At 61.4% G+C, this 23207-nt stretch overlaps 8 protein-coding genes across 8 annotated transcripts; 2 read left to right on the top strand and 6 right to left on the bottom strand.

Annotated features, from left to right (window-relative positions):
* Positions 1 to 137: 137 nt before the first annotated feature.
* THITE_159723 (uncharacterized protein) lies at positions 138 to 549 on the bottom strand (the record flags this gene model as incomplete). Its single annotated transcript, XM_003658247.1, has 2 exons — positions 138 to 335; positions 400 to 549. The coding sequence occupies 2 exons, from the start codon at positions 547 to 549 to the stop codon at positions 138 to 140; spliced, it is 348 nt and encodes a 115-aa protein (XP_003658295.1).
* A 622-nt stretch (positions 550 to 1171) lies between these two features.
* On the top strand, positions 1172 to 1934 carry THITE_117183 (uncharacterized protein; the record flags this gene model as incomplete). The annotated part of the gene is made up of 2 exons (XM_003658248.1): positions 1172 to 1549; positions 1773 to 1934. The coding sequence occupies 2 exons, from the start codon at positions 1172 to 1174 to the stop codon at positions 1932 to 1934; spliced, it is 540 nt and encodes a 179-aa protein (XP_003658296.1).
* A 2136-nt stretch (positions 1935 to 4070) lies between these two features.
* THITE_124824 (uncharacterized protein) lies at positions 4071 to 5221 on the bottom strand (the record flags this gene model as incomplete). The annotated part of the gene is made up of 3 exons (XM_003658249.1): positions 4071 to 4275; positions 4360 to 4925; positions 5012 to 5221. 3 exons carry the CDS (start codon positions 5219 to 5221, stop codon positions 4071 to 4073), a joined length of 981 nt encoding a protein of 326 aa, XP_003658297.1.
* Positions 5222 to 5755: 534 nt separating this feature from the next.
* On the bottom strand, positions 5756 to 7096 carry THITE_2093464 (uncharacterized protein; the record flags this gene model as incomplete). Its single annotated transcript, XM_003658250.1, has 4 exons — positions 5756 to 5852; positions 5906 to 6314; positions 6381 to 6488; positions 6553 to 7096. The coding sequence occupies 4 exons, from the start codon at positions 7094 to 7096 to the stop codon at positions 5756 to 5758; spliced, it is 1158 nt and encodes a 385-aa protein (XP_003658298.1).
* A 183-nt stretch (positions 7097 to 7279) lies between these two features.
* Positions 7280 to 10756, top strand: THITE_2093465 (uncharacterized protein; the record flags this gene model as incomplete). Its single annotated transcript, XM_003658251.1, has 9 exons — positions 7280 to 7284; positions 7360 to 7393; positions 7613 to 8159; positions 8355 to 8550; positions 8605 to 8701; positions 8768 to 9283; positions 9343 to 9740; positions 9805 to 10493; positions 10548 to 10756. The coding sequence occupies 9 exons, from the start codon at positions 7280 to 7282 to the stop codon at positions 10754 to 10756; spliced, it is 2691 nt and encodes an 896-aa protein (XP_003658299.1).
* Positions 10757 to 10781: 25 nt separating this feature from the next.
* THITE_2124856 (uncharacterized protein) lies at positions 10782 to 13504 on the bottom strand. Its single transcript, XM_003658252.1, has 4 exons — positions 13247 to 13504; positions 12742 to 13178; positions 12443 to 12679; positions 10782 to 12368 (listed from the first exon to the last, which is right to left on the bottom strand). The coding sequence occupies exons 1-4, from the start codon at positions 13368 to 13370 to the stop codon at positions 11061 to 11063; spliced, it is 2106 nt and encodes a 701-aa protein (XP_003658300.1). The 5' UTR covers positions 13371 to 13504; the 3' UTR covers positions 10782 to 11060.
* Positions 13505 to 14636: 1132 nt separating this feature from the next.
* On the bottom strand, positions 14637 to 16628 carry THITE_2124858 (uncharacterized protein). The gene is made up of 2 exons (XM_003658253.1): positions 16309 to 16628; positions 14637 to 16157 (listed from the first exon to the last, which is right to left on the bottom strand). Exons 1-2 carry the CDS (start codon positions 16445 to 16447, stop codon positions 14830 to 14832), a joined length of 1467 nt encoding a protein of 488 aa, XP_003658301.1. The 5' UTR covers positions 16448 to 16628; the 3' UTR covers positions 14637 to 14829.
* A 239-nt stretch (positions 16629 to 16867) lies between these two features.
* On the bottom strand, positions 16868 to 22038 carry THITE_2124859 (uncharacterized protein). Its single transcript, XM_003658254.1, has one exon. It carries the CDS (start codon positions 21651 to 21653, stop codon positions 17127 to 17129), a length of 4527 nt encoding a protein of 1508 aa, XP_003658302.1. The 5' UTR covers positions 21654 to 22038; the 3' UTR covers positions 16868 to 17126.
* Between the last annotated feature and the right edge of the window lie 1169 nt (positions 22039 to 23207).

A 23207-nucleotide genomic window follows, 5' to 3' on the forward strand; every position in this document is an offset into this window, starting at 1 on the left:
GGTTGGGGTGGAGTATTCCGGTGATGAGGGGATGAGGAGGGTAGGCGGAGATATATTTACTTTGTGATGGCCGGTATTTTTCTGGGTTCTTGAGATATTGGAAAGAAAATAAATCTGTAGTTAGGTGATGGTGTGACCTATGGCGAGGCTTCCTCGACAAGCAGCGCGTCATCCAATACTACTCCCTCGCCCCAGACCCTAACCGACACGGCGACGGCCAGGTTGCGGTACGGGATGGCCGGGTCCTGATACGACGGGGCGTTCAACCTGACCATCGCCGGGCAGCTCGCGGACGGAACGGGGCCAGACGAGCTGTGCGACGTGGGATTCGGAGCCTGAGATGGCGCTGAGCCCGCGGCTGTCGCTGTCGCTTTAGGAGATCTATTTTGACGACGCGACTCGGCACCGCGGGTCGGTGGAGGACGTGGCGGTCAGGCTGGATGTTGTGTGGGAGAAGTGCGGCAGTTGAGGGGCAGCGTCGTGTGGTGGCGTCGTGCAGGTAGGGGGAAAGCGAGAGGGAGCTCTGGCCATCATTATGTCCGCCACCATGGCCAGAGGTTACTACGAAAACCATCTGACTAGACCTGTTACCTATCTCCTTCCTGAAAACACCGTCGTCTCGTTTCGCGTGCCTGCATCGAAGTTAGTTAGCGCTGATAACGACCTTACTGGATGAATCATGCTCCGTCTGCCCCTTGGTTACCTAACTCACAACACTCCAACACCGGCATTATCCGCCCCTGAGTGCTGCGTGAATCCCTGCTGCTCGTTGCACAACAGCGCCGCTTTTCGTCGAGGGGCGAATAGGTCTCACAACGGCTGCAGGATGCCTGATGCATGGCGTCGGGTTAGCTGTCGGGACAAATGCGCTCCGCGGACCATTCGGCGCCAAGCGCGCCATCGACTCTGGGCAGGTCTTCTCAGAGGCTCGGATGGTCGGGCGGGAGATGAACAGTCATGGGGCTGAATGCCGAGACCCTGGCTGGTGGCTTGAATTCCGATCAACTGACGAGGCATCGTGTTCGTCCTAGACCTTTTTGAGGGGCCTCAAATTTGACTCTTCTCTGGCCCTTATCCATGGTTTATTTCCACGGCATTTCTGCCTCTCTCCCGGGCCTCATGCAGACCTGCGGTTGAGGGCGGCTCACCTCCCACTGCACCACACAGCGAGATGAAGATCACCACAGCGCCATGGGCGGCGTTCCTGCTCGCCAGCTTCGGGCGCGCCCTCGCGGGCGTCGTGTTCACCAACGACGACTATTACATCTACGCTGGGCAGCCATTCACTATCACCTGGACCGACGCGCGCGGGCCCGTCACGATAACACTCATGGAAGGGCCCGACATCGACCTGCAGGAGGTCCTGGTCATCGTGTCGGGTTACCAGGGACAGGAATACACGTGGACGCCGCCGCCGACGCTGGCCGCCGGCTCGTACGAGCTACAGATCAGCGACGGCGGCAGCACCGACTACTCGCCGCGCTTCACGTACCCGGCGCCGCCGACAAGCCCGGCCAGCTCCAGCGGTCTGAATCCTACTGACACAGGAGTACGCCGTCCAGCACCGCGTCCCTCCTTTTCATGTCCCCTCCTCCCCTGACAGACCGGCCTGACTGACAAGCACACGCGGCAGCCATCATCAACACCACCACCAGCCACCCTCCCCACCGCGCCACCCACATCGTCCTCAACCCCGCCACCCCCCGCCTCAACTGCCCCCACCTCAGAACCCCCCTCAAGCTCCTCAACACTCCCCCTCGCAGCAAAAGTAGCCATCGCCGTCCTCGGCAGCCTCCTCGCCGTCGTCCTGCTCCTCCTGCTGGTATACATCCTCACCGCGCGCCACCGCCGCCGCCGGCGCAGACGCCTCGCTGCAGCAGCAGCAGCAAGTGCAGGTGCAGCCGAGGGCGGCGGCGACGGGGGCGCGCCGATGAGTCTGCTGTCGGGGAACACCGCCACCACGGAGCTGTCGGCTGTCGGGGGGAAGGCTGACGGTGGTGCAGGACAGCTGGTAGTGGCTGAGTTGCCTGGGAGGGGGTGGGCCGGGGCGGTGGAGCTGAGTGCTGAGCCTGGGCGGAGGCAGATGAGGAGAACGGTAGCGGTGGCGGCGGCGGGGGTGGGCGAGAGGGGTGGTGATGGCGCGGTTGGAGGGCGCGGAGGGGAGGAAGGTGGCGGTGGTGGTGGGTATGGGCATGGCCATGGTAGGCATGGCGCCGGGGAACGGATTGAAGCGGGTTATGGGGTGGAGGAGGAGCCGGATGAGAGGGAGTACGGGCAGCTGAGGCTGCCGATCCAGGGTCGGGCGGTGATAGGTGAGGCGATGTAATCAGGGCGTTTACGACGGCGGGTCCCGTTGGACGGGGAAAGGGGTGAGGGGTTGGGGATGGGATTGGGTTGATGGCAGGGTTCCTGGAGAACCGAGTCACGAGGGAAGCCATGGATGGGAGGCTAATGTTGATTACTGCTAGCTCTGTGTTGACGGAGTGCCGGCTGCCTGTCGAGCACAGCCGTGTGCAAGGTACATGCACCAAGTTACAGCAAAGACCCCTCTTCAATGAACAACCAGCGTCTGCCGCATCCCATGGTATGCCTACTTAGCGGCATTCGGCGTTCGGGCCAGTGTCGCCGCCGGCGTTGCAGCCATTCTGACAGAGATGGTTCCAGGCGATATCACCGTCGGCGTCCAGGCAGTTGTAGATGGAGTTGTAGATGACGTCCCTGTTGTCAGAATCCTGGCCGGCGGCTCTGGCTGCGGCTGCCAGGATTTCAGGAGGGTAATCTGGTAATCAACCACGTTAGAACGGCGGCAACTTTGGATGGTGCCTTGAGGGATGGACAGGGGGAACTTGCTGTGAACGCCGTCACGTAGCGTCCATCCGCACACGTCGTACGGGGCGGTGCAGGGCGTGAAGGTGCCCTGGGCAGCGGCGGCGGTGGCGAGGGCCACGGCGGTTGAGAGAGCGTTGAAGACGATCATTTTGGAAGGTGCTTGAGAGAGACAAGGCTCTCGTTACTGCTATGGTGATGTGATCAACGGTGAAGATGTAATGATGAACTGCGGTCGGGAGGGAGAGACAAAACCGAGATGTGCCCCCTTTTTTTATAGACAGTAGACCGTTTGGATTAAGTCGTGACGGTCAAGACTGACACCCTTTCTATCTCGTATTCCGACAGACCCAAGACTCTTCTCTTTGGAGCGTCTTACCAACCCATTAGTTGGTCAGCATCCTAGCCAAGAGTGAGTTCCTGCGCCCCCTTTCCCGTCGAACCTATTTCTCATGTGAGCATGAGGAACGAAGTTGATTGGTGATCTTCGGGGAGAAAAGAAAGGAAACGCCTTGTGAGTCCACGGCCAACAATGGCTGCCTACGTACCCTTTGTCCTTCTGTCGCTCGGCATGCGACGGAGTCGCCGGAGCATATTGACCGGCGAGACCTCCAGACCCGCGCCGGCCTTCTCTACAACCTGGTTTCGGTTGACCATAGAGTAACTAATTTCCGGATTGGCACTCTACTCTCCCGTCGTGTTGGCCTGGGCTGGATGCTATTCGCATGCGGCGTGCGGCTGCGAACCGAACTCTGAATGCGGCTGGGAGTCCAGTCGCCGCGGCTCTTGCGGCAGCTTACAGCCAGGTACGCAAGTACGGATTCCCGCAGGGGCGCATCGCAATGCTAGTTTATGCGCATCTGAGTCTGCCATCTGGGAATCCAAACTTCATTCGTTTGCTGGTTCAGTTCAATCGGGGTTTGCTGCGCGATATTCGCCGTGCTATGTCTCCCGTTGTTGCCCGGCCTTGCCGCCATGTGAATCATCCACTGGATGGGGCCATGGGGTCGTGATTGCCGGAAGTGACCTTGTTCAGTTGCGAGCGTATCTTGATTCACGCGAAACTTCAACTGGACTGAACCGGCCTCCTGAAACACACGGCACTGGATGTTCCAAGGTGCTGCTGCTCCTGCTTCGCCACGTCCAAATGGGATGACATGTTGTATGGTACGGCCGGAAATGATAAGCCGGGACACCCAATGGAATCCCGCGCTTTGTTTCCGTCAGGAATGACGAGGCCTCTCCTAGGCTCCATTGCAGTCCAGCGCGATCCGTAGATCACTGGTAGAGTCCAATGACATGGCCGCATCCTCGAGAGCCTCTCTGTCGATGTAGAACCACTCCTCCAGGTCGTCTTTGATCGGCGCCGGCGTCAGGTCCTCTTCGCGGGGCAAGTGCACCTTGCTCGGATCCAGCTTCCCCGGGGTTCCCTTCAGCGTCGTGTTGTCTCTGCCAAGCCGTCAGCAACCTCTTCCTCACCCTGAATCCCCCAACCAACAGGGAGAAACCGGCGCCTGCGTCGGGCAATCTCACATAGCAACATCCCCCCTTTCAGCCTCCCCCTCGACCAACCGCTTCCACGCGCCCGCGCACTCCGCAATCACCTTCTCCGCGTACGCCCTCCCCTTCCACCGGCCGCCAAGCGCAAACTCATTCGCCGGCAGCCCATCCGGCACTTTGTAGATCCGAAACCAGTCCCTCGTCGCGTCCAACAAGCCCGGGAAACACCTCTCGACATCCTCGACGTCATTGACCCTCCCGGCCAGCGGATCCGCGACATCGATGACCAGCACCTTCCAGTCGGTCGCGCCTTCGTCCAGCAGGGCCAGCACGCCGAGCACCTTGACCTGCTTGACGTCGCCGGGCCGGGCGATGGCGCGGCCGATCTCGCACGCGTCGAGCGGGTCGTTGTCGCCCCGCGCGCCCGTGTCGGGGGACGTGTGGCCCGGGTCCTCCCACGTCTGCGGTAGCGCGCCGTAGTTCCAGAGGTAGCCCTTGTAGGGGAAGCAGTTCTTGACGAAGCGCGGGGTGGCGTCCTTGTGGTGGTGGGTGGTAATGGTGTCCTGGTGGATGGGGTTGAGGCGCTCGTTGGGCGAGATCTGGAAGGGTGGGAAGGTGAGTGAGTCTGTGAGTAGTAAGGCCATGGGTGAGTGAGGTTGGGATGAGGTGAGAGTGGGGGTTGTACCTCTAACTTGGTGTTGGACCACCGCGGAACCTCGACCACCATGTTCAGCACGCCCTTTTTCTTGTCGTGGTAGAGCGGGATGTCGTGGAAGGGCGACACAGGGACCTTGTCCTTGGCGCGCACGAAGTGGATGCGATAGTCCGTTGTATACGGCCGGCCCGACTTCCTCACCGTGTACTCGGCCTTGCGGGATTCTTGCTCGGCGGACATGTTTGCGAATTGTCGTCACGCAGTTTCCCGGGTACCCTGTGATGCGATGCTGTGTATGTGGGCAGCGGAGATAAGTTCAAAGAGCTCGTCCAGGGGGTTTGCTCACAGATGTGACGTCACGGAGGGAGGGAACGCTTATTGCTGGGCACTTCCTGTTTGGGAGCCGCGGGGTTGAATCCTGTCTTACTCGCATACACAGATAGAGCAGATATCCCTGGCGTCGTTAGACTATCTGAAGCTTATAGGCCACCCTGTGTTGTGGCTCGCTGTTTAGTCTCAGCACCTGAGGCACACTGAAGCCAAATCTCAGGACATCTTTTCTTCAGGCTCGCCACAAGCGCGGCAGTCTAGGCGACCAGCAAGGCAGAAACCGAAAGGTCATACGAAAGGCGACAAGGTTGCCTCGTCCTTGTTCCGAATTCTAGAATACAAAGCAATCAGGTGAGCTCGTCGACCTCCCTTCCATCGCCCCCATTAGACACAAAACAAAAATCCAGCCTAGGAATGCATGCAGCACAGCATGCTGCAACTGTCTCATCCGCTTGACACCGACACAAACACCTCGGATTCGAGACGCCGACTCGCTTCCGCGGCCGAGATGCGCTGGTCCGGTTCCAAGACAACCATATCCCTGAGCAAGCGGTCGAGCGCCTCCATCTCCGCGCCGAGAGGTCCGTGGGCCACTTGCCGATACGGTCCTTGAGCGACTTCGTCGACTCGCTCCCGTCGAACCACCAGTCCGGTTCGGGCAGCGGCTTCGCCGGCTCGCCGGACGGTTGCCGCCGGGCGTACTTGCTCCAGACGAACTTGCCCCGCCACCGGCTGGGCAGAGGGCCGTGGTACTGCACGATGAAGGCGACGAGGAGGAAGGGGATCTGGAAGCCGACCTGGAACATGTAGCTGTCGGTGCATACGTAGAAGATAATGGCCGCTAGTTGCCAGACGTCAGAGTGGGTCGAGGCCGGGTCGTCGAAGATGAGCTCGGGTGGGAAGTACTCCAAGGGGCATCCCAAGGTCGCAGGCGGGGCACTGTTGGCGAAGGCGCAGCCGAAGTCGATGATTTGGACGCTTGTAAGCGAGGCGGGGTCGAGGCCTGGAAATGAAGTGGCCGCTACGATCCGCCTGGGGGCGTGTTTAGAGTGGCGTACAGGACCTTTACGCAGTCGGAGCTCCTCGTCTGCAACAGGGCCTAGGAGCGCAAGGAGTTGGCTTTCTGTGAGTTCCTGTGCAGCAGGAATTGTAAAGACAACGTTGGAGGGAGTGAGGTCTGTTATTCGCGTTAGCTTTGTTAATCACGCTGCGATGATGGGCAAGAGGACGGAAAGCCGTACCGCCATGACAGACGTCATGCGAGTGGAGGTAGGCGACAGCGCTTGCAAGCTGCTTGCATATACCGCGTCGTTGAGCGGGAGTCAAGCACTCTCGTAGCAGGAGGGAATAAAGGCTTGGCCCAAGGAAGGGGAAGACGAGACAGCGATGCTGGCCGTTGGGACCGGAGACGGTGAATGAGTCCTCGAGCATCACGATGTTTGGGTGAGTGGACGATCCCGCTTGGCCGAGACGCTGGAGAAAGCGATGTTCGTGGCCTGCCAGCTCATCGCTGAGGTCGGCGCGAAGGATCTTGAGGGCGTGGAATGAAGGGCTCGACCCTGCCGAGTGCTCTCTCTGTCGCTTGGCCAGCCACACCGTGGAGAAGCCGCCGTGCCCAAGCTTATGGAGAACCGTGTAGGTATCTTCGCCGTTGGTGATGGTGTCGCCAATGTCAACTGGGTGATAGCCCCCCGGCTTGTAGCGCTCCACATTTTCGACATGTTCATCCATGAAATTGGTATGGCGATAATACTGCGAGGGCCGCGGCCCCAATGATTCCGCCATGAGGAACAGTGCTTTTGAATGAGCCAGGCACTAACGGCTGATTTTCTCCGTGGCGGCAGCCGGCGGGTAGATAGGTACGCTGGTCAAGCTATGGCAAGAGGTAGCCTGAGGCTTTGAGGCGGTTGGTTAGGTCCTCCCACACGCCAAGAGACTGGAGCTATGCAGCTTTGTTCAGCAGCCAGGATGGAGTCCGAGCAGCTGCATGTTGCCATTGGCAAAGCTTCAAGGGGAAAAAGTCGACACTAACCACACCCCCTTACCAGATTCCGACCGCCCCCCACCATCTGCGAGCCTTGGGTACACAAGGTTGTGCGGAATATCCATCGCATATCAAGCTTCATGCTTTCCGCGGATTGGCTCCCATACGAATCCCGTCTCGCAACCAGTCAAAAGATGGCACAGATAGAGGCTCTGCAACTTGGTCGCGGCGGTCGCCCATCCACCGCAAACAAGTCACGAGCCTTGTTCCTCATCACGATATCGGAAAAGATTCCCATCTGAGACCCATGGACAAAGTCTGGTTCAAGCTCCGCCAAACGCACTATCCCCCCCGGCCCCGAGGATGCCATCTTGAGCGGCGGTGACGACGACTCGCAGAGCCCCATCAGCCTGGGTCACTGCATTCCGGACCTGAAGCACCTCGACTTCCCCATCAACGCGGGCGCCGTCGTGCCCTTTCCAGCCCGCATGAAGGTCTTCAAGGCCAGCTCGATCGATTTCGAGTGGGATGCCGCGCGCACGGCCAACCAGGGCTTCACGCTGGCCGCCGGGCCGCCGCTCGCGATCGCCATGGGCCTGTTGACTGTCAAGGCCAGCATCCGGCTCGCGTTTGCGCGGTCGGTCCAGGAACACGAGCGGTACGCCCGCCTGGACACGTACTTCGTGCAGCCGAACCGCCGCTATGTTGAGCAGTGCCTGAAGACTGTCGCACAAGACCTTGCTGTTCGGGTCGACAAAGTCTACGAATTCTTTGACCTTTCTGTGCTGCGGGTCGTCCTTCCGGAATCCAGTGTCAATGACGCACACCTTGACCCGATCATAGCCACCTTCGGAGTCAGACGGGGTCATGACGGGTCAAAGACCAGACTGTCCATCATTGCATCGATGAAAGAGCCAGGCGTGAGACAAAAAAATGCGCATGATCGTCACGAAGGATGGATGCCCCGGCTCTGTGTGCTTGGATTGTAGGCTCCGTTGCTTGCCAAATGGACCCAAGTATTCTGGGGTTGACAAACAAAAGATACTAACGGCCCAGCAGTTGATGATAATGCTTTCAGGGTGGCCAAGAGTGGCTTGCAGAACTCACAAGACCTCGTCAAGTTCTGGTGCCACGACTACGACGGTCTAGGGATTCCAACAATTCAGCAGACCAACTGGAATAAACTCACTTCGCAGCGGAATCGCAGAGTCACCGTCGATCAACTCAAGCTCCTGGGGAAGCCCCAGGTGACGAGGTACGATAATGACACCCGATGGCACAGAATGCGGAAACACTCACGAGTACTCAGTAATGTGGAACGCACTGCCGAACACTGGCTGGACGACATCGATATCCTGAAAGGGATCAAGAGGCGAAGCGGCAGACTCTCTGCGGAGCTGAGTCAAGTCACTCCTCCAATAACCAGGCGACCAAAATAACGGCACATCTTGCTTACCGCACGTAAATCTCAGCTTCGTTTGAAAACGGCCCTTGGGAGAATCCCGGTGGTGGAGCCGAAGAAGAAGGCCAGGGAGGAGTTCGAGAAGGCCAAGAGGAGCGAGAAGAAACGGGCAGCGGCGCTGTTGGAAGAGCTGACGCCGGAGATCTTCGAGACCGCCTTGGGCAACATCCCGCCCGACACCACTGTGACCGTCAAGCTCAGGTACGTTCATGAGCTCAAGGCCGTCGTCATGAAGCACGAGAAAGCGGAGGGGCTGGCGATCACCATTCCCACATCGATCGCGCCGCGCTACGGGGGTTCTGCGCGTCTGACTTCGCTGCCCGGCGTGGCCGAGAAGAGTCTGAAGATCTGGGTCCGCGTGGTCAACAACGGCGTCATCAACGTCGAGGGCTGCCAGGCGGAGTCGGGTTACGACGTCTGCTACCAGGGCACCGAGCGGGTCCCCACGCCGGTCGTCGTCGGCGGCCTCGCCGAGCTCGCCTACCTCCAGGCTCCTCGCGTTGCCGAGACGCCGCAGACCCAATCCGTCTGGCACTATGCGTCCGGCTCGACCGTGTCAGGAAGGACTTTGTCTTCGTCGTCCAGACGCTGCACGAGCAGCGGCTGCGCTCTCGCGCGGTGCTCGAGCCGGCCGACCGAACCGGCCACGCCGCGCTGATGGTCAGGCTGCGCCCGAACGACCTCTTCGCCAGCGCCGTGCGGCCCCAGTCGTTTGCCGGCGAGCTGCTGTTCGTGCTAGACCGGTCGGACTCGATGGGCTGGACCGAGGACGGATACAACACGCTGAAGATCGACACGCTGCGCGACGCCATGACGCTGGCGCTGGCCGGATTGCCAGACACGTGCGCGTTCAACATCTTGTCCTTTGGCAGCACGGTGCGTGGCATGTGGCCCGAGTCGAAAACGGCCCGGGACGCCGACAATGTGAAGCACGCGCGGAAATATGTCTCGTCCGTCGCGGCGGACATGGGCGGCACCGCGGTGTGGGCGGCGCTGGAGTCGGCCGTCGACGCAGGTGATCCCAATCACCGACGGTGAGGTGGACAGCGAGCCCCAGAAACAGATCCTCAAGTTCGTGTGGGAGACGCGCAGGGGGCTCGGCGATAGGATCCGCTTCTTCACCCTCGGCATCGGAGACCGTGTCTCGCACCGCATGCTGGAGAGCATCGCCGAGCTGGGCGGCGGTTACTGTGACGTTATCGACGTCGTCCAGCGGCCGCGCTGGGAGGACCGGCTGAACCGCATGTTGCGGTCGGCCATGGAGCCCGACAGCTGGTCATGCGACATCGCGCTGGGACCGGGCTATGAGCGCCGGAGTTTGACAACTTCGAGATTCGCACAGGGCTCCCCGGGCGGGGAGAGCCAGGGCGACACGCAGCCGTGTTCCGCTTACTTCCAGGCACCTTGTCCCGTGCCGCCGCTCCATCCATATACGTACAAGTCGGTTTTCTTCCTGCTGGATTTTCGGGGCGGCCGTAGCCCCCCAGCCGGCGTGACCGTTACCACGACGACACCAGGGGCTTTGGCAGCTGTGGTGGACACGCTCATGATGATGCAGTACTTCGAGACGCGCCTGGCCGGCGAACGGGATTCGTGGCACCTGCTCATGGACAAGGCCGAGCGTTCGGTGCTCCTCCGGCTGGGGTTCGATGAAGATCAGGACGATCTGTTGACGCCCCTGTATGAGATGTTGGCGTTGTCGATTGCTCACGTGCACTTTGACGAGGCCGTCGATGGTACGTCAACGGAGCGCAAGAGGGGAGGGGAAGGGTCATGTTCAGCGCGGCCAGCGGCTGTGAAGACGTGCCGAGTCTGCGACCGGGACTTTGACGGCGATGCGTGGCCCGAGAGCGGTAACAGGGCATTCGTGTGCTGGAATGACGACTGCTACGGTCGAGGGACATTCGACACTTGGGATTCGTTCTGGGACCACCAGGTCAAGAGCGGGCATCAGTTCTGCCCAGGGAGTGGGTTTGGGGAAAGCGGCGAATTTGACTGATGGCTCCAGCGAGGGTGTAGTATGACACACTGCGATGACTGATTGTGACAACTGCAATAACTGCGATAGATACCTGGTTTTTTTAAGCACCTGAACTGAAAGCGGTTCCTACTCGCTCGACGGATGGCCGCAGTCAAGTTGCTAGTACTGGCTGTAATAACAAATCAATAACGTTACCCCTGAATGGGTATGTATTCAAGCACGGAGTTTTTCGACTGTTACTTGCACTTATTTCAAAAAAAGTCTCTACGCGCGCCCAACGCCATGCCAATCCAGAGCCCCGAATAATTACAACGCCGGCCCCCTACCACAGCTCACACACCGGCTCTTGGACCTTACACTTCCACGCCTCGCGGAACCCCCTCGAGTTCATGGTATTCAGCAGCAGCCGCACCAAGCTTGGCGCGTGCACGTCCTCCAGCTGGCGCGGCATCCGGTCCGGCGTCATCGAATCGCACCAGAAGTTGCCCCAGACGAGGTAGAACAGCTGCTCGTGCGTGAAGTCGCTCAGGCCGGGCAGGTCCTGGTCCCAGGCGGCGGGCATGGCCTTGCGGTCGGCCACCCAGGCGTCGTACGCCGTGTGCAACCCGCCCGCGTCGGCCAGGTTCTCGGCCAGCGTCAGATTGCCGTCCACGTGCGCCTTGCCGCCGGGGACATCGACCTCGACCGCCGAGTACTGCTTGACGAAGCATTCGGCGCGCTGCTGGAAGCCGGCGATGGTCGCGTTGTCCCACCACTGCCGCCGCTCGGCGTTCTCGTCGAACAGCCGGCCTCGACTGTCGAACCCGTGCGTGATCTCGTGCCCGATCGCCGCGCCGAGCCCGCCGTAGAGGGCGTAGTCGGGCAGCTGCGGGTGGAAGAGCGGCAGCTGCGAGATGCCCGCGGGCACGATCATGCTGTTGATGGACGGGTTGTAGAATGCGTTGACGACCGTGATCGACCCGTCAAAGGAGCCGCGGTCCGGCGGCGTGACGATGGCGGCGTACTGCCGCTGCGTGTTGTGCCGGCGCGCGGCCAGCATATTGGCGAAGTGCGAGGTCGACGTGAGGTTGAGGCCGGCATATTCGCTGGCGAGTGCGTCGGCCGACCGGATGTCCGGGTTCGAGGTCGGGTAGCCGATGTTCTGGTGCATGTTCTCGGCCTTCTGAATCGCTCGCTTCTTGGAGTCGTCGCTCATCCAGTCGATCTCGCCGAGCCGCTTCTTGAATTGGTTGCGGATGTTGGTCGTCATCTTGTCCGCCGCCTGCAGCGCGAGGTCCGGGTACGTCGCGGTCACATAGTAGTGGTCGAGGACGTCCCGCAGTTGCGTCTCGGCCACGGACACGCAGGTCTGCCATCGCGGCGTGGTCGGCTTGCCCAGTAACTCCGACAGGTCGGGGACATCCACGTAGTCGGCCAGCTCGGTGATCGTCTTCCACATCATGAAGCCGTGCACGGCAGCGCGGGAGTGGTTGGAGACGAGGGCGGACAAGTCAGGCCAGGCATCGGGGGCCTGGAGGAGGATTTCGGTCGGCGTATGACCTTCTGGCATCATCGCGGCGACAAGCTTATCCAGGGAAAAGGCAGGCGCGGCTTTGCCAATGTCAGCCAGGGACGCGTTCTTGATGATGTTCTGAAAGCCCATGTCAGCTCTCGTCGGAGACTACGAGCGTTCATTGCACGAGCGCCATGAGCAAGACCACTTACGTAGACGTCGCCGTTCGCCGCATCCGTGATCGGAACCACGAGCTCAAGCAAGTCTCTTTCGAACTCGATCACGGCTTCGGCAAGCGCCTCGGCGTCCTCATCGTCCAGGTCGGCGTAGATCAGCTGGAAAGCACCGGCAACCACTTCTCCGTAGCTGTCAAACGCGTCCTGGTCAATAAAGACTGATGTATTCTGTTGCACCGCCCCGGGCATCTTAAAGCAGACACGGTTCGCTTTCTGCCCCGCCGTCAGTCAGCCAGGGTTGGAAATATCCGATGATGGCACGCACCACGACATACCGAGTTCAACGGATCCGGGAGCGCGGGGCCGGTTTCGGCGGCGCAGAACGCGTGCCAGGCGGTGATGCCGACCTCTTCGAGCAGCAGGGCCGCCTTGAACATGCCGTCGTAGTCGGACGCGCTGACCTTGGTGTCGAGGTCATCCGGCGACACGGGCCAGCTCTGGTTGATGGTGACGATGAAGTCGGACAGCGGCTTGATGCCCGCGGCGGCGATGGCCTCCGTGTCCATGCAGGCCTTCCAACCCGTCCGCAGCATGTCGAAATTGTTTTCCTCCGCGTTGCTGCGGCTCGTGAGGAAGGTAGACCGCACACCCGCGGCTTGGGCCTCGGTGGCGCTTTCGAGGACCTGCCGCAAAATCATCTGGTTGTGGAGGTTGACGCTAGTGAAGGCGTTCGCATTATCGCCGTTGTGCTCCGTGAATCCGTAGCAGACCACTGATACCCGGTCAGCCCCTGGCAACCCCAGAACGCGCCCCAAGCCCACAGGACGGAGTGGTGCTCACTCTTGTCGAACTCGGTACAGGGGTCCATCTGGGTCCAGTTCGGCGCCAGGTTTTGCAGGATGCGGGACGCCGCGTGGATACATGCTGGCGTTGTGCACACGGGCTGGCTCTGCCACTGGCCCATGGTGAGCTGATGGTATCTTGGCCGAGGGAGAAGAGAGAAGTGAAGACGGTGGTGCCTCCCAAGGTAGGGCACTGGTCTGGTAGCGCAGCACCCGCCATCTTTAATATGTCCTTGAATCAGACCGAGCTGCAAGTCTTGAAGTCGGAAAGTTTACTCAACAACGTGCTCCATGCCAGGGATCTGGCCGCCAAACCTCAGCTTACACAGTAGTTATTGGACGCATTGACTAGGCGAATGAATGTGACCTCGGCTCAGCCTCCGTCTCTCGCTGCATGCCGGGATCCCATTGGCGACCTGACGCGTTGTGCCCCCAACCCTCGCTGGCAGTCAACAACGGACGACTGGACCCGCATCTCATCGCCAACGACATAACTTAGCCTCGAAGGCAACAGCATAGGCATCACCAGGGTCCGACTTGGCGCGGCCGCCAGCGAATTGTCGAAAGGAGTCTCACTGAGAGCGGAGCCGACTCGCTCGGCCCCCAATTTGAAGATCAGCCACACGCCTATCCGCCGCCGGCCCCAACAGGACTGTTGGCAGCTAAATCTGGAAGCAAATTTTGTTGGCATATGAGCGATGCGTGGGACACAGTACACTCCACCACACTCAATTTTGCTACACGTGTACCTAGTCAGTTACTAGTGTAGATCTGCGCTGGAGAACGCACCAGTGCGCACCTCCGGAGATTTTGGGAGGCTTCGACAACCCTGGCTGCGGCCGCTTGGCCTCCCCGGAACTGCGCCTCGCAAAGGAGCGAGCGAGTGAGCTTCGCCGTCGGCCCGTTGGTTATGGCGGGGATCCCAGCATGCCTGTTGCTTTTGTGCTCTCTTGGGAAAACGTCCACTTCGAAGTTCACTGTTATACACAGTAGTGTACCTTATCTCACATTCACCGCTTTCTGGCCCGTGATTCACACAGGACCGAGCGCAAATTTTGAGCCCCGGCTCCAGCGCGCAGGAATAGGGGCGCTTTCCCCTTTGGCTTCTCCCGGTGTGAGTTCGTGTCTGCAGACCGGGGTCAGGGAGGAGTGGTCACATACACAGTACATGCACAAACACACTATCTGCAAGTGACCGAGAGGAACGCGGTGGCGAGAGTTCCGGGAACTGCATGTTGTGAATCACTACAGAAGAGTTGCCTAGTTCGGCAATGTCAGTTTCCAGACTGTCGCCCCTGTTCTCGGTGGCGGCGGGGCCCAACCCGCTTGCACTGATTCGCTCTTTCGTTCACGCGATCTCGAAGTGCTCCGAGAAGTCGGGCATGCATCAGCCGCTGCAAGCAGCTTCCCTCTATTTCCAGCCTCTGTGGCCTTGGCTCTTGGAGGCTGGGGAAATCCGTCCTGTTGGGATGGAGGCTGTGGTAAGATTGGGCCTTTGCGTGTAGACACGCCGTTCGCCCCCAGCACAGTAATCATGGCGTGTTCCGCAATTCCTTCAGAGCACGCCTCACACGCGGGCTCTCAGCTCGCCTCGATCCGCTGGCAGTAGTCACGCCCGTGACTGACCTGCCAGCGACACAGCCACACCTCCATGGCCATGCCCAGGAAGCCGGCGACGCAGATGCCGCCGCTGTCGCTGACCGAGGTCGCCCCCAGGCTGAACTCGCGGTCCTCCACCGGCACCCGCTCCATGATCTCGGCGAACGTGTTGACGTAGACGGCCCCGCCGAGCAGGCCCTCCCAGAAGACGAGGGCAAAGACGAGGTAGACGGACGGGATGAAGTCGAGCAGCGCGTGGAGCGTCAGCAGGACGAGGTTGGCGACCTGCAGCAACGAGGGCAAGTAAAGATGGTGGATCCTGACGAAGGGCGTTGACGACCGCGAGATGAAGACGCCGAGCTGGTACAGGAAACCGTAAAACGGATAGAAGGCCCTGAACTCGGAGAAGGGCGACTGCTCGAGCGGAAACAGCAGCGTGGGCGCCACGCCCTGGTTAATCGTGTACTCGGCAACGTAGACCAGCAGCAGCGGGAGCATGTAGGGGACAAACAGCGCCCGTGCGCGGCGCAGGTTCGCCCAGAACGAGTGCTTTCCTCCTGCGACTCCATGATAATGTGTCGAGAACGCCGTGGAAGCGACCGACGGGCCGGGCGCAAGCAAGCTCGACGACGCCGCGGCGGCCGGCACATCCCCAAACTCGTCATCCCCCACCACCATCACCACATCCCGCTCCCCATCTCTCCTCGTGACCACCACAGCTGGCACATCGGCGTCCTCATCCAAAGGCTCATACTCCTTCCGCCAGCCCTCCAGCCTCGCACGCGGCAGCACCCCGAAGAACGCCACGAGCATCACGCCGGGCAGCACCGCGGCAACGAGCAAGCTCTGCCTAACCCCGAGCCCAATCCACCCGGTGAGCACCACGTACAGGCCGGCGCCGACCAACCCGGCGCCGCCGGTGCCGCTGCCCCACGCGGCCAGGCTCGCGGCGCCATAGTAATGCGTCAGCCCCAGGAAGCTCAGCTCCCCCGCGCCACTGCTCAGGCTGGCCAGCACGATGCCGAGCATCTTCATGCCGACAGCGCCAGTTTCGTTCATATCCCCCCCGTCCCCCTGAGCCGACGCGGGCGCGGCCGCGACGAGGAGCATGCCCGCGACGGAGAGCGCGACGCAGGCCAGGATGCGGACGGCGTAGGGGATGCGGTGGACGACGTAAGGGGCCAGCAGCTTGGTGAGGAAGGAGGGCAGGACGTCGGCGAGGAGGACGGCGGCTTTGGGGAGGGCGGTGCCGACGAGGAGGTCCTGGGCGGCGGAGAGAAGGAGTACGTAGAGGATGTTGTTTATCAGGCCTGTTTGTCGGGACGGGCGGGTGTTAGCTACCTAGGGAGCGGTTTTGCGTTGGCGGTGTATTGGGTGCGAGGGACGGGAGGGCCAAAGACGGCGAGGAGCAAATGAGCTGTAGGGATCGGTTGGAAGTGGAAGAAGAGAGTCGTGACGAACCAAACAACCAAAAGGCGACCACGACAGAGACCTCGGTGTTCTGCAAGAGCGCAGCCAGGCGGGCGCGGTAGAGCGCCCACGAGGAAGACGGGGCGCCGGGCAGCGGGAGCAGGCCCGACGCCGAGGGCGAGCGGTTCATGGCGAGTTTCCCCTCTCGTTCTTTTTTATGATGTATGTGCGCGGCGTGTTTGTTTTCGCCCACGATCCCCCATCGGACGCGGGTTGCGACGCGGCAGGTGCTGCCGCCTTCGGGGTTGTGACGTTGAGATGCCGTCGAGGGCGCAGGCGCCGGAAATGGACGGGACACGTGCAGGTCTGCAAGTCGTTGGAGATGACAAGTCAATGGCCAATTGTATTCCGTATTCCGCACTGGGTCATTGGCCAGCGGGTCCTGGTGCCTGCCGGGACGATGAAACAGATCAGCTGCTGGCCTGTGAGCCTGGGACCAGGGACAACCCTAACCCTTCAAAATACTCCGTTTAAGCACGAAGCACCACCACCACCTTCGACTGGGTGAAAGGTGTGACAAGAAGGTGGCGGGGAGACGGCAACAGATGTGATAAGATAATGCTTATATGTAATTATGCTAATGACCACCCGAGTCCACGCTAACGAGGCCGGGAATATTACAAGTCTACCTAGACAGCCAGATAAACACACAAAAACGAGCCCATCGCAGCGCTATGCTATAACACGGTCTAACCAGAGATATAGACAAGGAAAAATGCTGTTCCAGCTCGCCGAAGTGTCCAGCTTGCGTCTCCTTCTCGTACAGTCCACCCCGCCTTCTTCCGCAACCTTCCATGTTGATGAAGCCCCTAAGGCATGACCCCCTGCCTCCACCGCTCGACCATATCCATATGCCCCTGCGCACCGCCCATCTGCACGCCGGCGCCATATCCCTGTTGCAGCGGCAGAGAGTTCAAGCCGACACCAGCAGGCACGCCGTTGCCATACACGCCGAGATTGGGCGTCGACCCGCCAAACGCGCCCTGCCCGAGACCTGCGCCAAGGAACGAGCCGTTCCCGAGTAGCGTGCTAGCCCTCTGCTGATACAGCTGCTGCTGCTGCTGCTGCGGATACGGGTTCACATTCCCACCTAGTAAGTTGCTGCCCCCGGCCCCGTCGTTAAACCGACCGCCCATGAAGCCGCCGGTGCGGGCACCGATGTTGGGCGCGGGCAAGCTGGTGGGCATCTGGGCGCGCAGCGCGGCCATCTTCAGCTCCGTTTCCCGGCGATGTCGCTCAGCCTCGGCCTCGCGGTGCATACGCGCGAGCTCGCGCGGATCGGTCGACGGGACGGCCGGGTGGCCGGCGCCCGCGGGGGCGGCGGCGGCGGGGTGTGCGCCGAGCACGTCGGCGAGGGCCATGGGTCCCGAGCGGGGGCCAGCAGCCACAGAGAGACGGGTGTTGGCGTTTAGACTGGGGTTCGGGTTCAGACCGAGCGGTGTAGCGGCCCGCGTGAGCCTGCTGAAGGCCATCTCGCGCTCGCGTGCCTCGCGCTCGCGCTGTAGTCTGCGCCGCCGCTGGCCAAGCGTTTCTTCCTCCTCCGGCACAGCCACGTCGGCTGAAGCGGGGTTGCTCTCCTTGCCGGCCGCCAGCCCGGCCGAGGTGCTGCGATTGTGCGAGGCGGTGTTGCCTTTGCTCTTGGCCTCATCCTCGTCCGGTTTGAACTGGCTGAGGAGTTCGGACGAGAAGGCGCCGCTGACGGGGCGAGGGCGCGGGAGCGGGTTCTCGGCCGCAAGGCGGGCCTTGCGCGCGGCGAGCGTTTCGCCTTCGATTTCGGGCTCGATTTGCTCCGCGCTCGGGTTGTCGCCGGCCGAGGACCCGGGCCGGGAGCCCAGCATGGACCCCGCGCGGGAACCGCCACCGGGCTGGAGAGGCAACGTGAGGCGGGATTGCGACCGTAGACCCGTTCCTCCAGGGCCGCCGCCAGGCATGTGACTCGCGCGTTTGTGCAGGGCACTGAGCGACATTGGCACCTGCGCCGGCACCTTGCCCTGCAGCCTATCGCGGCGGCGGCTCAGCGGCTCGTTCTCCTCCATCTCGCGGCGCTCCAGGAGACCGAGAGGCCGGTGCACTTCGCTCATGAACGCACTGATGTCCATAGTGGACCGGTTCCCCTCGCCGGCTGCTTTCGCGGCGAAGAGCATGCCGAGTGGCACGTCCTCGTCATCATCGCTGTCCTGCCGCGCCACCGCAGAGGGATCTTCCCACGCCAGCGTAACCCGCTTGCCGTGTCTCGCCTTGCGCTCGACCTCGGCGACCGCGTCGAGTTCGAGCAGCGTGCTGCGCATGCCGTCAGGGTGCGTGTGCTGGAGCACGCGCGTGCGCATCTTGTCGTGCTGCTTGCGCAGCTGGAGCTCGGCGAGCAGCGTCGTTGGCGGGCCCTGGTACACCAGCTCTTCCTCCTCGCTCTCTTCTTCCGTTTCCTCGTCTGCATCAGGTGCCAGCTGGTTTGGAGAGAGGCTCCCGCGGGACCCGGCATCGCCCTTCACACCAGTGCGTGAATTCTCAGCCTCATCGTCGTCGCCTTCGGAATCATCAGCTCCGCGTTTTGGACCGAAGAGCGAGAAGCGACTGGCCCGTTTCTTCTCAGCGTCAGGATCGAGGAGGTTGGCGCTAGAGTTCCTCTTGACGAGCGTCTTCCGCTTCGGCTTGTCTTCGGCGCTCGGGTCAAGCAAATTGCCGCTCGAGTTCCTCTTAACGAGCGTCTTGCGCTTGTTCGCCTTGTCTTCTGACGCGATGGCAGGTGCAGTCGTGCTCTTCTTCACCTTCCTCTTCTTCTCCGGGCCGTAGACCTCGGCGCCCAGCTTGCCCGCAAACACGTGATCGGTAAAGGCGCTCACGGGCGCCACGGTGGAGGCATCAAGGAGGCTATCCAGCGTGTCCATAGCAGAACCGTCCTTCACGGTGATGCTGGGCACTTCAGAAGGCAGGTCGAAGAAAACACTGGCCCGCAGCTGTGGCGGCAGGCCGTCAACGCGTATCGGACGTGACTTGCGGTTCTCGGCCTCAGCCGGATGCTGGGACGGCTGCATTCCGCCTTTCTGCTCTGGAGGCGGCTGGGGAACGTGGATAGTGGCCTCGGAAGCGTGCCTGGCATGTGAAGGCTCTTTCGGTGTCTCGCCACCCATTCCAGACCGCAGCGACGAGGGGTTCGAAACATTCTGGCCGCCGAGGTACTCGGCCATGAAGGGCCCACCGTCATGGCTCGTACGCAAACCTTCCACTGGGTTGGGCAGCCAAGAGCGAGACTCGCGGGGTGGCCTTGGCACTGTGCTGACGACCTGGGAGCGGCGCAAGTTCGGGGCAGGAGCCTTGGGCTTCTTGGACAACTTCGGCGGTAGGTTCAGCATCGCGGGCACGGGAGCTGGGTAATAGTGCATTTGCTGTCCCGAGACTGGGTCGAAATAAGACGTGGGCCGTGGAGCTGGCGCGGCCTGGTGCCGTGGCGGCGCCCGAGGATCAAGGTCAGGATCTGGGCGAGGCGCAAAGCTGTCCGCCTCTGGATCGCAATGCACGCCATCGAAATCACCAAAGGCAGCCCGGGCCTGTTCGAGCGTTGTGCCGGACCCAGATGTTGTCGGCCTGTCGTCATCGGTCCGGCGTGCTTCAAACTGCTGGTATTGGTCCGGCTGGTGAAGCTGCAGCCGCGGGGGCTGTTCGTCGTGCACCCCATGGCCCTGCGCAGGCAGCAACGCATCAACTTCATGGGCAAATTCGGCCTCAATGAACTGGTGGGCGCTAGCTCGGATGTTCTCATCATCTTCTGGGCTGTCTCCAGCCGCCGCAGCACGGTCGGCTTCATCGAGAACCTCTTGGGTGAGCGCGGTGGGATGCTCAAGCTCGGCAATCTGTGCAAGCGACAGCTTGCTGGCCACGCTCCTAGTGGATGCCTTTCCTGGGCCGTGCCGCGGGAGGAATCGGAATTCCTGTGTGTGTTCGCCTTCTCCCGCGGATCCAGCGGGATCGGCGGGCTCTGGAATGTGCAACGGCATGCCAATGGAGCTCGCCTTGCTCCCGGACCGGAGCCGGCCCGAGGCAGCAGACAGGGAGTGGTGGGGGTTCATAACATAACCTCCTGGCGAGTAACCGCCGGACCGCGCCGCGTTGTTGGTGCCCAGAATGGAGTTCTGCCTGCTGCCGACCGAAAGCTGAGGCTGGCCGTATATCGAGCCGGTGTCCGAAGCCGACGCTGCCCTCGCACGGGCACGCAGGATCGACGAGCGCCGGCTTTCGCTGCGCTTGAGTTCGTTGTGCTCTTCGCGGATGGCCTCCTCGATACTACTCGTCATGGACAGCCGTTCGGCGGTCGCCTCAAGGGCGGCAATGTTGCCGAGAAACCCTCCCGCTTGCGACAGCTTGTCCGGGTCGGGCGCCGGGTGACTGAGCGACAGACTTGCCGTCGACGAAGTGTGGACAGTGGGCGGTCGGGACGGATGAGAGACGGCACGGCTCCGGCTTTCCGGCTGGCTTGTAGAGGGCGTCGGTCGGATCAATGGGGCATCGGCGACGACGGTAGGTGGAGGGCCATCGAGAGAGGATGGCGCAGACGATGGCAGCCCGGAAGCATCGTGTGCATTTGGGGGAAGCAGAACCGCAGCTGACGGACCAGGGTTCAGCGTTGCACCGGCAGTCTGCGGCGCAGCGTTGCCCTCGTCGGCCCCTGCAACGGGTGTCTTCGGGCCTGCAGTGCCAAGACCAGCGTCGGCTGTCGGCTGCTGCGAGTCGGGCACGGGCGCACGCGCGGCCGGGGATGGCGACGGCGAGCGTGAGAAGGACGGGGAAGGCGAAAGCGTTGAGGGCGGCGACGCGAGGCCCGCCGGGCGCTGCCCCTGGCTTTTGGACCGGAGGAGCTCGTATCCAAGATTGGCGTTTCTCGTCGCTGCGTGCAACGCCTCAAACGATTCCACCATGGCGCTGACGATTGTGGCGCCGCCACGGCCCGCCGCCGATGCAGTTGGGGCCGTGCTGTTGCTGCTGCTGCGACAGAGACTTCCGTCCCGTCGCAGCTGCTCCAGACTCTTCGCCTTGGTCAACAACGTCTCCTTCTCGGGCACGGCAGGCGACCTTGTCCCCGGGCGATCCGCGCCGGCGTTAGCGGGGTCCGACGGAAAGAAATCGTTCGCATCCATCGACAGCGGGGTGAATGTCTGCTCGGCCAGGCTCACGAATGGAACCGGCGAGGTGGAGGACGCAGGCGAGACCATGGTGGGCGTTGTGGTCTCCGACTTGGGCGACAGTGACGGCGCCGAGTTTGGGGGGAGAAGCAGCGCGGCCTCAGCGTGGGAAGCGCCGTCGTCGGTCACGTCGCCGGCGGTGTCTTTGTCTCTCACCGCCATGGGGGTGGATACGGCGTGCGGGAGCGAGCCAGCGAGGAACGGTTAGTTGGCGGCATGGACAGACAGATGCTCTCGCCGAACGCAACACTGCCAACCTCGAAGACCCGCCGCCGATCGGCTGCGTGTTCTTGCGAATGTGGAGAACGTTATCGACGGGCGCAAATCAGGCCTTGGCCGGCACTGGCCTCAGCTGGCGGTGCCGATAACGTTGGCGATAAGCACTGAATCGTCAAGCGCGGGTCTGCCGATTCCAAGAGATCGATGCCGATGCTCAAGAACGAGAAACGTCGGGCCCGAAAAAAAAGCCAACGAGACCGGAAAACAGGATAAAGATTGCAGGACCCCCTGTCGGACGCAGGTCTCGAATCTGTACGGAATACTGCATATGGGAAGAGCAAAACCGGCTCCACCCGCTGGAGCCCGGAATTGGCCCCGTCGGAAGAGCGCCGTCCCTGCTCCTTGGCTCTTCATCTCAACTTTGGCAGCGGCACCACCCCGGCTCGCAAACGGGTGGCAGGGTGGGCCTCTTGCTGCGACCCAACGGTTTCCTCCCCTGGACGCAGGAAGTTGACGCTCCAATCGAGTCCCAGCTCCCAACACACGACACCACCTCAACTTCCCGGCAGTTCAGCAGGCTGGCGCCTGAGCGTCTGTGACACTCCATCCTTTCCACATCGACGGGATACAGTGTAGTTACGAGGACGGCCGCCGCACTAGACACTCGAACTTGTACTTCGCTGTGGCGTTCCCAGCTCAATTTTTGGAGTTCCTTTGCGGATCAGCTGCCCAGGGACGTCCCTGCCCTCTGTTCCTGACAGATGCGATCCGGCGCAGCGACTTCGAACCGAACTAAAGACATGCCTTGGATTTCAACGAATATGCATGCGGGACCACTGACAGGACCTTGGTTTGGCGACCACTCGGGCGATGCCGCACACCGCAGCCGGTGGGTCTTGCGTTTTTGCTGTGAGCGGCTCACGGAGCTTTTTACCGTGCTGCCTCTTCGAGCCTGGTTTTTCGCCATGACCGCATTGTCCTTGTGTAGCAGAGCCATCCGGAACCACGAGCGGCACCATCGTCAAGACCGTTCATACACAGTGATCTCCTGGTAACCGGGCATTTCAGTTGAAGATCTGTGCAAGCGCTTGCAGACGTCAGCATGAACCAATCCCTGCCAGCCACGCGTCGCGGGCCATCCGGATGCTACACTGCTCTCGTCCGTACAGGTATGTCCCGATGTACTCCGCACACTACACGATGCATGTGTACCCTCCTTGTGTTAATGGCCTTCTTAATAGTGTATGTCCGCTTGTAGCCCTCTGCTCCCTCCCCTCTGCTCGAGTCAGCGCTCGGTTCCAGAGACGCATTACCCTCCACCGCGAACCAGGAGCAAAATGGGCCCTTGATAAAGTCTACCTCCCCCATGCAACCGTTGCAGCGTCGAGGTGCATCATCAGCGCCAACAATTACGTACAGTAGTGTATAAGTCCCCAGTGGCCAGCCAAGGACCGGTCCGGACCTAGATTCCTCCACAGGTTTGACTTAGACACGGTT

The sequence above is a fragment of the Thermothielavioides terrestris genome, chromosome 6 (genome assembly GCF_000226115.1).
Source record: "Thermothielavioides terrestris NRRL 8126 chromosome 6, complete sequence".
In the NCBI taxonomy this organism is placed as follows: Eukaryota; Fungi; Ascomycota; class Sordariomycetes; order Sordariales; family Chaetomiaceae; genus Thermothielavioides; species Thermothielavioides terrestris.

Excerpts from the sequence above, each read along its gene's own strand:
- THITE_2124856 (XM_003658252.1), bottom strand. The coding sequence starts at position 13,370 with ATGGGCCAGTGGCAGAGCCAGCCCGTGTGCACAACGCCAGCATGTATC. Across the intron at positions 13,179-13,246 it reads CTGTACCGAGTTCGACAAGA|TGGTCTGCTACGGATTCACG; the intron begins GTGAGCACCACT and ends ACCGGGTATCAG. Across the intron at positions 12,680-12,741 it reads TCCCGGATCCGTTGAACTCG|AAAGCGAACCGTGTCTGCTT; the intron begins GTATGTCGTGGT and ends ACGGCGGGGCAG.
- THITE_2124858 (XM_003658253.1), bottom strand. The coding sequence starts at position 16,447 with ATGAACCGCTCGCCCTCGGCGTCGGGCCTGCTCCCGCTGCCCGGCGCC. Across the intron at positions 16,158-16,308 it reads GGTCGCCTTTTGGTTGTTTG|GCCTGATAAACAACATCCTC; the intron begins GTTCGTCACGAC and ends CCCGACAAACAG.
- THITE_2124859 (XM_003658254.1), bottom strand. The coding sequence starts at position 21,653 with ATGGCGGTGAGAGACAAAGACACCGCCGGCGACGTGACCGACGACGGC.